General features: G+C 53.6%; 1 protein-coding gene across 4 annotated transcripts in view; it reads left to right on the top strand.

Moving 5' to 3' along the window:
• The window catches only part of ZZEF1 (zinc finger ZZ-type and EF-hand domain containing 1), a 101,311-nt gene extending 89,828 nt beyond the window's left edge, over positions 1 to 11,483 (top strand). For all 4 annotated transcript variants that reach the window (XM_025461944.3, XM_025461943.3, XM_049110057.1 and 1 more), the window contains 8 exons: positions 62 to 421; positions 1,684 to 1,827; positions 2,237 to 2,405; positions 2,567 to 2,665; positions 3,262 to 3,427; positions 7,355 to 7,508; positions 7,987 to 8,058; positions 9,366 to 11,483. In XM_025461944.3, the coding sequence (XP_025317729.1) occupies positions 62 to 421; positions 1,684 to 1,827; positions 2,237 to 2,405; positions 2,567 to 2,665; positions 3,262 to 3,427; positions 7,355 to 7,508; positions 7,987 to 8,058; positions 9,366 to 9,446 (1,245 nt within the window). In that variant the 3' untranslated portion in view covers positions 9,447 to 11,483. The remainder of the gene's footprint in view (positions 1 to 61; positions 422 to 1,683; positions 1,828 to 2,236; positions 2,406 to 2,566; positions 2,666 to 3,261; positions 3,428 to 7,354; positions 7,509 to 7,986; positions 8,059 to 9,365) is intronic.
• The last annotated feature ends 1,616 nt before the right edge of the window (positions 11,484 to 13,099 follow it).

Raw genomic sequence — 13,099 nt, 5'->3', positions numbered from 1 at the left:
CCCCTGCCTTGCCTGGTGGTGAGGGTGCAGGCCATGGTAACGGGGGTCTTTGGGTTTGCAGTCCCGGCCTGCCCGCTGTGACCAGGCCACGGCCGAATCCAACCCCGTGACCCAGAAGCTGATCTCCAGCACTGAGAGTGAATTGCAGCATAGCTACGCCAAACAGCGGCGCAGCAAGAGCACCGCCCTCCTGCACAAGGAGCTGAATGGCAAGAGCAAGCGGGCCATCCGGGAGTACCTGTTCCGCGTGAACGAAGCAACAGCTGTCCTGTATGCCCGCCATGTGCTGGCATCCTTGCTCGCCGAGTGGCCGGGGCACGTACCAGTGAGCGAGGACACCCTGGACCTCAGCGGCCCTGCCCACATGACCTACATCTTGGACATGTTCATGCAGCTGGAGGAGAAGCACCAGTGGGAGAAGGTGATTGTGAAGCAGGCTGGGCTAGGCCCTTGCCCTCTCCGCTCACCCTCTGCCCCCACTCCCCACACTTGAACAGGTCCCCCTGGTGAGGACCCTCCTGGAGGAAGGTGACCTGTGTGGCTGTGTGACAGCTGTGGTGCAGCAGATGCGGGGTCGGGGGCAGGGGGCTCATGGCTGGGCTCTTGCAAGTCCTGGCCCAGAGCTGAGTTCACAGCCTGATGCAGACTAGGTGTGTGGAGAGAACCTTCCATCGCGGTCCCATGGAGCCTGGCTTTGCACCCTTCCTAGCCCATCTCTTGTCATACCATGCCAAGCCCAGGCCACGGGGTGAGTTATGGCTGAGGGCCTATTCCCATGGTCCAGGAAGCCACCAGGGCCGTCTGCCCCAGGGCACTTTCACCTGTTGTACTGTAAGCTGTCAGAGGCCCCCAGCCTCTGGAAGGCAAGTGTGGTCCGTAGTCTAACCCCACACTCCAGGTCTCAGCATCTAGGCCTCTGGTTCTGGTCTCGTTCTTAACGTCAAATCTTCAGTGTCGTCTTTGAGAGCAGTCCCAGGGCTAGCGAGGCTTCCTGGGGTGAACACCCAGAGGGGCCACGTAGAACCACATGGCCTGGTCTGGACAGGGGACTCCGTGGGCACCACCTCCAGCTGAGCTGGGAAGTTTTGTCAGCACCTTCCCAGCTTCTGAGCACAGAAAACCTGTATCACATCACTGCCACCCCATCATCCCCCTCGTCGTGGCATCCGCACATGCCACACGCCCTCCCCCTGTCTCACACGGGCTCAAGCATGGCCTATGGGAAGGTTCCTCAGGAAGTGAGCGTTCCTTGTCTTCCCTGACTTGCCCATCTCAGAACCCAGAGACTCAGTGTCTCAGTCTCTGAGCGGAGATCGCAGTCCCTGGGGTCCTGGCAGCAGCGTCTCTCATTGGAGGTGCCGGAGAGCAGCATGGCCTCCCCCCGGAGTCCCCACTTCCACATGCTGCAGCATGTGTGCCCTTGGACTGTGATTATTTCTCCGTGCATCCCCGTGCTTGGCTCAGGACTCTTACAGACCCGGGACCCCTTCTGAGCGGCCCTGTTGGTTCCCTCAGAGATCCCACAGAGTGTTTCCAGGAGGCACGGAGTGTCCTGGTCCCCAGTGAGGGGCAACTGAGGGAGCTGGCCCAGGGGTGGGACCAGGGCCCAGGGTGAAGCCAGCCCCTCTGGATGGGCCTTGGGTTGAAATGGACGCCTCTTCCTTCCTGCCTCCTGTCCCCCAGATCCTGCGGAAGGTGCTTCAGGGCTGCCGAGGGAGCATGCTGGGGACCATGGCTCTGGCCGCCTGCCAGTTCATGGAGGAGCCGGGGATGGAGGTGCAAGTGAGAGAGTCAAAGCACCCGTATAACAACAACACCAGCTTTGAGGTATGGCCTGCACACGTGGCTGGCAGGCCCGACCGTGAGGGTCGCCAGGGATTCATCATCGTCCACAGTGGCCGTTCCCCTTGGGCAGCCCTGGCCGAGAAGGGGCTCCCATAGTGTGAGCTGCAGTCTGCCTCCCCAGCCCGGTCTTCCGACCCTGTTTTCATAGGAAACAAGGGCCTCTGGGCCTGGGGGAGGTCACTTTTCCTGCAGCAGTGTCCTTGCAGGGAACCCTTGGCACCTTCAACAGGGAGACTGAGTGTGGGCCTGGGAACCTGGCTGGCTGCACCTCGGGGTCCCTTGCCCTCCGTCTCATGGCCAGTGCATTCCCCGTCCCCCTTCACTTACAGTTACAGGATGCGGCCGGAGACAGGCCGTCAGGATTGACAGTGTTCTTGTGTCCCCTCCCCAGGATAAAGTCCACATCCCTGGTGCAATCTACCTCTCGATCAAATTTGACTCGCAGTGTAGCACAGAGGAGGGCTGTGACGAGCTAGCCATGTCCAGCAGTAGCGACTTCCAGCAGGATCGACACACTTTCAGTGGGTCTCAGCAGAAATGGAAGGATTTTGAGCTTCCAGGTAGTAAAGGAGCACTCGGTCTTCTGGGCTCTTAGTATCAGTACCAAGGAGAGGGGTGTTGTGGGGGGTCACACAGGGTCAGCCCTTTTCATCAGGAGCACGTCACTTGCATTCCCTGTTGCTGCAGTGTCCTGAGCTGTTTCTGTTTCTTTGTGACCCAGGGGATACTCTATACTACCGCTTCACCTCTGACATGAGCAACACGGAGTGGGGTTACAAGTTCACTGTGACAGCTGGACACCTGGGCCGATTCCAGACAGGTGTGTGCTCTGTTCTCTCCTTTGTGTGGCCTTCGCGCCAGGGACCCTCCATGTGTGCAGGTGCTGCAATGTCCCTGGTCTTAGTGTCACAGCAGGTGCTTTCCTCCGAGACTTGCACACATGTCCTGCACTCATAAACATAAATGGATACAAGAGCCACCTGTTCCCGGGGTCCTACAGACATGCTTTTTCTCTTAGAATTCGCAGGGCACAGGGATCCCTGGGTGGCTCAGTGGTTTAGCCGCCTGCCTTTGGCCCAGGGCGCAATCCTGGAGTCCTGGGATCAAGTCCCACGTCGGGCTTCTGGCATGGAGCCTGCTTCTCCCTCTGCCTGTGTCTCTGCCTCTCTCTCTCTTTCTCTCTGTGTGTCTATCATGAATAAATAAATAAAATCTTTAAAAAAAAAAAAAAGAAAAAGAATTTGCAGGGCATTTTGCAAAAAGGGAAAACTGAAAATGGTGTTCCTGTGTTGCTTTTATAAAAGGCATAATTTTAGGCAAAATTTAAATGATCATGGTTTTATTATATTTTTATATTTATTAAAACTTAAGCAGCTAATATTTTAAAAATAACTGTGTTTTGTGGGTGTGGGCCAGGCTTCGAGATTTTGAAGCAGATGTTGTCAGAAGAAAGAGTTGTGCCACACCTCCCACTGGCCAAAATTTGGGAGTGGCTGGTGGGGGTGGCTTGTCGCCAGACTGGTCATCAGCGATTGAAAGCCATCCACCTGCTTCTGAGGATTGTGCAATGCTGCACCCACAGGTGAGCCGATGTGCATGGGTCCTTTGCGGGGAGTTTGCACCGTAAGCCCCTCCTCCCACACCGGGACTTGCATTTCTCTCTCAGTGGAGTCTGATGAAAAGACATTTCTAATTTTAATATCTTGCAGTTCATCAGTCTTTTCTCTTACATCGTAGTGCTTTTGTTGTGTTGTGCTTAGGAAATTTTTGCCGTTTTCCATCTTGGGGTCATGAAGATATTTCCTGAGTTCTTGAAGCGTAATTGCTTTTTCTTTCACATCCCTGCCCCTCCCCATCTGTTCCTCACCCCAGCCCCTCCTCCTCTCCTCGCCCCCAGCCCCTACCAACCACCCGTGTCTATGGGTTTGTTTATCTGGTTGGTTCTGGTTTCCACATATATGTGAGGTCACAGGGTTTGTCTTTCTCTGGTTTATTCCACTGGGCACAATGCCCTCATGGTCCATCGGTATCACAAATGGCAGGGTCTCCTACACTCAGATGTTCACAGTAGCCGATGTGTGGAAACAGACGGAGTGCCCATCGGTGCAAGAGTGGAGAACACAAATGTGGTGCATGTACATACCCACGGAAGGAGAGTTACTTGTGCTCCCATGGGCACAGCGAGATCTCGGGGTTTTGATTTGCATATCCTTGATGAGACATGTACAGCATCTGTCTTTCCGTGAGTCTGTTGGTCATCTACATGTCTTCTGTGACAAGATGTCTGCTCAGGTCCTGTGTGGCCATTTTCCAATTAGGTTATTTGGGTTCTTTTGAAATTGAGTTGTACAAATTCCTTGTATATTTTGGATATTAACCCCTCGCCTGGTTTGTGGTTTATGTAGCTCCTCCATTCCATAGGCTGCCTTTTCATGTGTCGCTGGTCTCCTTTGCTGGGCAGCTTTTTTGTTTGATATGGTCCCACTTTTTTATTACTGCTTTCGGTGTCAAATTCAGAAAATCATTGCCAAGACCAACATCAAGGAGCTTACTCCTTATGTTTTCTTGTAGGTGTTGTACAGCTGGAGTTCTCACATTCAACTCTTTAGTCTGCTTTGAGTTGGTTTTGTGTGTGGTGTAAGAGACGGGGCCAGCCTCGTGCTTGTGCATGTGGCCAGTCCCATGTTTCCAACACATTTGTTGACGAGACTGTCCTTTCCCCATTGCACATTTTTGGCACTTTTGTCAAATATTAATTGTATATGCTTGGGTTATTTCTTAGCTCTCTGTCCTGTACATCAGTCTTTATGCCTGTTTTTATTCCAATACCATCCTATTCTCATTACTATTGCTCTGTATTATGGTTTAAGATCGGTAAGTGCAATGCCTCCAGCTTTGTTCTTTTTCAATTTTGATTTGTTTATTCAAGGTCTTCTGTAGTTTGATATGAATTTAGGATTGTTTTTCCTATTTTTGTGGAAGTGCCATTGAGATTTTGATAGGGACTGCATGGAATCTGTACATTGCTTTGGGCTAGCATGAACATTTTAACAGTATTCCTGGGGTCCTGGAATACAAATTGTCCCCTACACTTATTTGTGTCTTCAGTTTCTTTCATCAATGTTTACAGTGTTCATTGTACAGATTGTTTACCATCTGTGTTAAAATTTATTTCTAAGTATTTTATTCTTTTTTATCTTACTGTAAGTTGGTTTGTTTCCTTGCTTTCTCTTTCTGATGGCTCGTTAGTGTATAGAAATGCAACTGATGTTCTGTATTGATTTTTTTGTCCTGTAACTTTACTGAGTTTAGTAGTTTTAACAGTGTTTCTGTGGCATCTTTGGTGTTTTCTGTATAGAATGTCGTCTGCAAACAGACAGTTGCACATCTTCTTTCCAATGTAGATACCTTTTGTTTCTCTTTCTGGCTCGATTGCTCTGGTTAGAGCCTCTGGGACTTTGTATTGTTCCTAATGCATGTGTTGTTGTCTGTGCATGACATACGCACACACCTCTTCACCTGATGGGATTTTGTTTGATTCTTGAGAAGACTGAGTCCCCTGCTCCACAGCCATTATGTGTCAGCTCCTCTGCAGGCCTCCACTGCTCGGGTCTGATGATGTTCCACAGGTTTCTGTGGAGAGGCCCACACAACATTCCGTGAGAGTTATTTCTAGGTAGTTAATGGTTTTGATGCCATTGCAGTTAGTGTTTTAGAATTCTTTTTCTTTTTTTTTTAGAATTCTTATTTTTGTTTTTGCTATATATAATTTTGTGTATTTCCTTTGTGTGCAATGACCATGCTCTGTTTGTTGACTCTAAGAGGGTTTGTATAGAATGTTCAGAGCACAATCCTGTTGTCTCAGACCCCACAAATCATAACGGGTTTTAGGTTTTCCTCTTGGTCCTTGGAAACCTTTTTTTTTTTTTTTTTTTTTTTGGCCTGTTTGCACCAGCTAGGGTCTCCCATAGAGTGTTGTGTAGATGTGGGTATTAAAGACATTGTTCTTCATTGCAGACAGCGGTGTTGGCAGCTGTGCCACATGCGTTGTCCACACTCGCATCCTGGCCTGTCAGGGGTCAGTCTTTCTCTCTAGCATTTCTTTTCTTAATAGAGAATGTGAGCATTTCTTTTCTTAATAGAGAATGTGGGGTGAGGTGGGGAGCAGAGGAGAGAGAGTGTTAAGCAGATGCCCAGCACAGAGTCCAATGTGTGTGTGTGTGGGGGGGGGGGCCTTGACTTCACGACCTCAAGATCATGAACTGAGCCGAAATCAAGAGTCAGATGCTTAAATGACTGGGCCCCCCCAGGCGCTCTCCCCCCAGCATTTTTAAGACACACAGACACAGGGTGCCAGTCAGTGGAGTGATGTCTGAGTAACAGGTCGTCTTTAGGGATAGGATGGGGCCATAAGCAAGTCAGGAGGCGCTGTCTGTGTGTGTGCAGGCTGGCAGGGGGAGGGAGAGAGCCAGCGGGGTGGCTGTTGGTGCTGCCATGTCCTGCAGTGAGAACTGTCTGGTTGAGTGATGGATTGGAAACTGTCATCAGGCGCTGGGCCCTTCCTGGCTGCATTGTAGGTGCACTCCTGCTACATGCAGACCTTCCTCAGCCCCTGAGGTGGGCGGATAGACAGACGGACGGACGGATGGACGGATGGAAGCGGGGTGGGCTGCACAGTTGCATCGACCTTGCTCCCTGAGCACTTTCCTACAGCTGTTGAGCTGTCCCTTTGCATCAGGCCAGGTTTTCCCATTGCTCTGCTTTTGGAAGACTGGCTTCTCCAGGAGGAAGGGATTGGCTCCGAGAGTAGGTGTACAAAAGGTCACACACCACAGAAAAGGCAAAATTTAAGGTGATATATGCGTAAAGTCATGTAGCGAGGCCCAGGGTATTATTTGCATCATAACTTTTCTTCTCTGAAGGGTGTTGAAGTGGAATTAAAAGCACGTTCTGAGCCGAACGTGTCAGCGAGTCTCAGCAGAGACCCAGGGAATGGTGAAGGGCTCTGGCCCAGGCAACCTCTTTAGCACATTTCTTGAGTTTGTGAGCCTAAGATTGTGATAACGGTTGTCACTGCCATGTGAATGTCTTGTGGTCTGATTGTTGAGGCAGTGAGCATTGCAGAAAGTCTAGGAAATCGACTGGGACAAGCGTGGAGAATGTATTGGGTGGATTGCATTTATCACGGTCACAGCACTGTGTGTACAGCTGGGTTTTCATTTTTTAGTGTTATTTTGTATGTGTAGTTTTATGTGTTGCTTTTTTCCCCATTAACATTATTCTCAGGATTTTCCCACCATCAGTGGAAGCTCTTCACAGCAACCGTTGAGATGGTTTCTGTGCCTACTGCAGGGTCCCTGCTTCCTGGAGCCCCCGTGGGGGTTCTGCTCCTTTCCTCTCTGCTGCTAGTGAATATTTTTAGCCATTTTGGGGGAAGGTCATGACTTTACTAGATGTGGGGGGAGCCCATCCCTGGCGTCTGTCTCACGTCTGGCCCCGCTCCCCACAGCGACCTCTGTGACCTTGCGCTGCTAAAGCCCCTGTGGCAGCTCTTCACTCACATGGAGTATAGCCTGTTCGAGGATGTGACCTCACCCGGCATCCTCCTCCCCCTGCACCGTGCCCTCACTGAGCTCTTCTTCGTCACCGAGAACCGCGCCCAGGTGAGGGTTCCGCGGGTGCCACCTCCGCCACCCGGCTGGGCAGGTGTCGCCTGCAGCCCCAGATCCCCACTCTGCCCGACCCCCAGGAACGCTGCCTGCTTGGTCAGGCCTAAAGCCCATGGGGGAAGAACTGCCTTGGCTCAGTCCTTACCAGGAGTGTGTTCTAGAAAATGAAATGAGGGGCTCTCCTGGTTCTCCCTCCCCGATCATAGGCGGCTCACTAAATGTGAGACACGAGAGGCCTTTCAGAGTTCTCTGGCTTACCCCCCGGTGTCCACATGAGGAAGGAGCCCCTACCTGGTCCTCCCGTGCGTGAGTCAGGGCAGAGTCCCCAGAACCAGGCCTCGGGCTCCTCTTGGTCCAGCCCCTTCTGCAGCCCTCGAGTGAGGTGCCTGGCATCACCAGGCGAGACTGTGTGCTTTTGGGTTGGTGTCCCCTGGGTGCTGCTCGCTGCCTCTGCCCCTGTGCCCCTCCCCAGGAGCTCGGCTTGCTGCAGGAGTATCTGCTGGCCTTGACCACGGACGACCACCTTCTCCGCTGCGCGGCACAGGTACTGTCTCTCCGCCAGAGCTGGCCACCCCATCACCACATCCCCCGGGGTCTGCATGGGGCTCTGTCCCCACCCGGTTGCCTCCTGGTGTCCGAGAGCACTTGGCCCATTTATCAGCATTGTTCATGTGGGGTCGTGGCTTGGAGGATGCTAGCAAGGATTGGTGTCTTTGAAACCGAAACAACCAGTGCCTTAAATTAACAGCGTGCTGAGGTTCCCTCAGGGTTCGGGGTCAGGTTCCCCTCTCTGCTGAATTACTGAGCATCCTAAAAAGCTTTTGCTTATGTGTGTTTTACGTATTGATCACATGCCGCTAGACATTAAACTAGACTTTAAGTTTAGAAATTAAAACTGAAACATTCATTAGTTCATTGTAAGAAATAGTGTACTCATTCCATGTTAATAGTAACATTCTGTGAGAAAACAGCTATATTTTTCAAAATAAAATCGTTCCTGAGGAGGGTAGTGGTTGTTCCATCCGTCCTGGCAGAAGGCCTCCAACTGGTGCCTTGCCGTTGTCCCGGCGTGCACAGGCCTCTGGGAATGTCCCCACATGCTTGAGAGCGTGCAGGTGGCAAGGGCAGAATCAGGTCTCAGCATCGCTGTGACGGTTGCCACCACACAGACACCCCTTGACTGTCAGAGAGCCTGTGGTCCCACTCTCCTGGGCACCTGTGGGGACACTGAGGCTCCAACAGGAGTTTGCCCAGGGTCACGCGGGAGCAGACCCATCTGGGGGAGGCTCTGGGTGCCTGCTTGGAAGCAGGAATCCGCATCAACTAGGAGGTCCTGAGCCCCGTGGGCAGAGGAAGGTCTCCCTCCTCCCCACAGTGCCCCCGACCCCTCGTTTCAGGGCTCAGGATGCGCAGCCAGAGTTTGAGGTTCAACCATATGGCACGGGGAGCCTGTGCCACACAAGCCTGTGGGCCCCTCCCACCCACCTGGCCCCTGGCTGGCCTCCGGCCCTCACTCTAACCCCCAGCCTGTCCGCGGTGCTGGACGTGCTCTGCCTGTCTCCCTGCCGCCCTCTGCTCCTGCCGTGCTGGGCTGGTCCTTCAGGCCCACTGAGGCCCCAGCGTTGCCCTCCCCCCTCGGAGCAGTGATAATATTTCCACCCTATGTTCACAGAGAGAGAATTTGTCTCTGTCTCTGGGCTGCTGCTCTGGGTGAGGGGAACCACTTGGGGCTCGTGTTTGCCTTGCTCCCCAGACATGAGTGCTCCGCTGAGGGTCCTGTCCAGGCCACACCTCATGAGTGAGCAGACACGTGGTTCTTGACGTTGGCAGTGACCCTTTGTCCCTCCACAGGCCCTGCAGAATGTCGCTGCTATCAGCCTGGCCATCAACTACCCAAACAAGGCAACCCGCCTCTGGAACGTTGAGTGTTAGCCCTGGAACGGTGCACATGCAAGTAGCTGCTCAGCCCCAGGACTTGAGAGCAGACATCTGAACTCCTTCAGGAAGAGGCTGTGGCGTCCGTGCCCGGCTTCCCCTCAGTTCCCACTTGCACTCCACCTCCAAGAATGCACCGCATCATGAGCTAGCCTCCTGCATACGGCACAGCGCGTGAGGACGGCCAGCCAGCCAGAGCCCTTGAGAAAGGAGACCAACCTTCGCCAGAGTTGGTTCCAGTGGAAGCCACAGCCCAGAAGGATCTGAAAGAAGCCTGTGTGGATGGGGTTGTACATCCATGAGCTGGAGCTGCTGGCCCTGCCCTCACGTCAGCACAGTCTGCCCAGAGCTGCCTTCTCGCCAGGACCCCAGTGGCCCCTGCTTGGCCTGGGAGCTCTTCTGCGCTTTCTTGAGACTGGGCGTCCAGACCAAAGCTGCTGCGAGCTTGTCCTGGCCTCCCCCTGGTCCCCAAGCATGCACCTGGCTGTCGCGCAATGTCCTCGGTGAGATCGAGAACCCGTGGACAGGCCAGCAGGCCGCCCACGTGCATTGCTCACACACCGGCTCCCAGCATGCCTGCATTTAGCTGTTTTAACATATTTCAATTTCCACCTGATGTTTTTAGAACAACTGTACAACTGCCTTGCGAGGCCTCAAGGGGTGCCCAAAGGAATGGTCATTCAGAGGACACACTGTTCATGTGAAAGCTTCTATACGTAAAGACTTGAAGTGTTATCCGATGAGAACTTATTTTAGAAGTGAAAAAAAACAAAAAACACACAAAAAATATATGATTTTATTTCTTCTCCATGGTCATAGTCACACACCGCATCGCCTCTGGGAGCGCTTGCTTGATTGGCTGTGACGAGGCAGTAACTGCATTAGTTCTAGTGAATGCTGTTTCCCGTTCTCCTAATGATCGCAGAATGATGACTCTCTTTCCAAAGCCGTGTTTTGGGGAGCAAGGTGGGCCATGGCCGCGCCTTAGTGGCACTTGGCGTGGATAGCACCTGAGCCAGCAGCCAGTGCAGGATGGCGTCTGGGCCCCGGGGAAGGCCTCTTGTAGCCAGGGCCACGCTGAGCAGGTTAGCACCACCGTGGCCTCCAAAACTCCCTTTGCAGGGTCTGGGTGGGAAGGCTTCCCTGCAGAAGTGCTTTCTGGGTCAGGAGTCTGAGGGGCGGTCCCCTAGCCCTGGAGTTTGGCTCCCAGCCCACCTGTCCTGTGAGGGGCCCAGGGGAGGAGCAGAGGGCAGGCCCTGAAACGCTGTGCAGAGGCCCGAGGCCTGGGCCTGTGGTGTTGGGTGCTTTCACCCTGCTGTACCCCTGGGGAAACCCCATGTCCTCTGGGGGCCCCGGCTCCAACACAGGGGGCCTGGGAGACAAGACAGTACATTCCCCACCTGGCCTCCTGCCGTCCGCGCTCATGACCAGGCTGGCTGACTGAGCCAGGACAGGCGGGCGGCAGGGTCACAGCTCTTGGGGCTGTCACTACCGCCTTTGCCCACTGTCTTCCCATCAGGAGGCTGAATTACAGAGAGGCCGGCCTCCGCAGAGCTGCTCTCTGCTCTCACCCCTGTCCTTCTGGCCACTCTGGCCCCACTTTGCTCAGAGCCCCCCAGCATCCACTTTGCTCAGCTGCTGCTCTACCCTGCACCCCGCCCCCACCTCTGCTCCCCGCATCCGCGGGCCCACAGTGTCTAGAGCAGTGGACGCCAAGACTGGTCGAGGCCAAGCCGCCAGGTAGGAGACAGCGGTGTCGTGGAAACATGTGCCTGATAAAGCGATTCTGACCCCAATCCTGTATATTGTAACATGGACACTGCTCCCAGTGGGAGGGGTGACTTATTTTCATCATCGTTTTTAATTTGTTTTCTTACGGGTTTACGATTTTGAATTTTTCTTATTTGTTTGAAAGAAAGAATTTTGATTATATCAAGCTGAGCACGTTCAGCCTGTAAAAAAGATGTTAAGTTGTGGGTAAAATATACAAATGAAGAGAAATATATTGTACAAATTCTATATATAAAAATACAACTGCGTGTGTGTTTTTTCCCCCTCCTTTCCTGTCCTGTTCCTCTGCCTCTATGAGGACCCTGCTTGGAGCATCTGCAAGGCCCAGAAGGATGGAATTGCTGGAATCTCTGGGCCTCGGGGTAGGCGGGACCAGAAGGGTCTTAGCTCCAGGCGGCAGCTACTCTACAAGGCTGAGCCAGGACTGGTGCCGCACGGCAGTCAAAGTCCATGCTCACCTCCGCGTCATGCCTGCACAGCGGCTGCTTGGAGGTTTGCACCCACGCTGGTGTCCTGGTGTCCGCGGGTCAGCCCCTCCAGCCAGACACGCCTCCCCCCCCCAGTGCCTCGCACAGCTCTCAGGGCTGCGGTGCTCCTGCCTCTCAGTGCGGGACTAACATCTGCCTGTCTTTGGGTCTTGGCTTCCTCATCCTTCTGGCTGGCCATCTGACCATCAAGACACCTTGCCTCCAGCTGGGAGCATCCAACACATCACCCCGGAGCCCGGGACAGCCTTCCAGGGACTGGGGGCAGCGGCTGAGACCCAGACTCCACCCTCACCATCTCTCAGGCCAGGATGAGTCTCCGTGGCATCCCTCTGCACGCTTCTTACTCACCGAGTCCCTCTGCCCTGAGTACTCGGACCAGAGGCCATCTGAGCCATGCGCTGTGGGGGACGGAGAGCAGAGAACAGGGAGCAGGAGGACTCAGGGAGCATGAAGACATGGAGAGCGGGAGGACTCGGGGAGTGGGAACATCGAGAGCAGGAGCACACGGGAGCGAGAGGACTCGGGGAGTGGGAGGACTAGAGAGCAGGAGGACACGGAGGATACGGGGAGCGGGAGTGAGAGGACTCGAGGAGGGGGACACGGAGAGGGAGGATACAGGGAGCGGGAGCACAGAGCAGGAGGACACGGAGAGCGGGAGGACTTGGGGAGCGGAGGACGTGTTCCCCGCCCGGCCCCCCTCAGGTCTAAGTAGGGACTCATATGTGCTGGACCAGCGTTGGGGTGGGGGGAGGCAGCTCGCGTGACTCTACACTTGAAATCCTCCAGAACAGGGGATCCCTGGGTGGCTCAGGGGTTTAGCGCCTGCCTTTGGCCCAGGGCGCAATCTTCGAGTCCCAGGATCAAGTCCCCCATAGGGCTCCTGGCATGGAGCCTGCTTCTCCCTCTGCCTGTCTCTCTCTCTCTCTCTCCTCTATCGTAAATAAATAAATCTTTAAAAAAAAAATCCTCCAGAACAAAACCTAGGAATTCGGTAGCAAGTTGTGTTATCTTTGTTATTTTCCTGAGCATAAAGCCCAAGGTTTCTACCATCTCAGAGTATCCAGAGCAAGTGGTCTCAAGAAGCTAACTCCTCAACCACGGTTTAGATTGTGTTTGTCATTAGTCATCAGCAAAACCAGTTCCCAGGATATTTTTCAAAGAAGCCATTTCAGGTCAGCCTTGTCCATGCTGCCGGGCGCTCCAAGGCTTGATCATCCATGGGACCGGAGTGGTCCCGCCTAGCAGTGGGGGGATTCACACTCCACACCTGGCACTTGGTCAGCTTCTAAGGTCTTTCCTGAGGAAAAGCATTTGTATTACCTGATTACCTTGCCTGAACTTGAGCAACTGCAGCAAAGACTCATCCGGTTC

The sequence above is a fragment of the Canis lupus genome, chromosome 5 (genome assembly GCF_003254725.2).
Source record: "Canis lupus dingo isolate Sandy chromosome 5, ASM325472v2, whole genome shotgun sequence".
NCBI classification, from domain to species: Eukaryota; Metazoa; Chordata; class Mammalia; order Carnivora; family Canidae; genus Canis; species Canis lupus.
The sequence above is the reverse complement of the archived record's forward strand: the minus strand, read 5'-3'. Positions and strand labels throughout refer to the sequence as shown.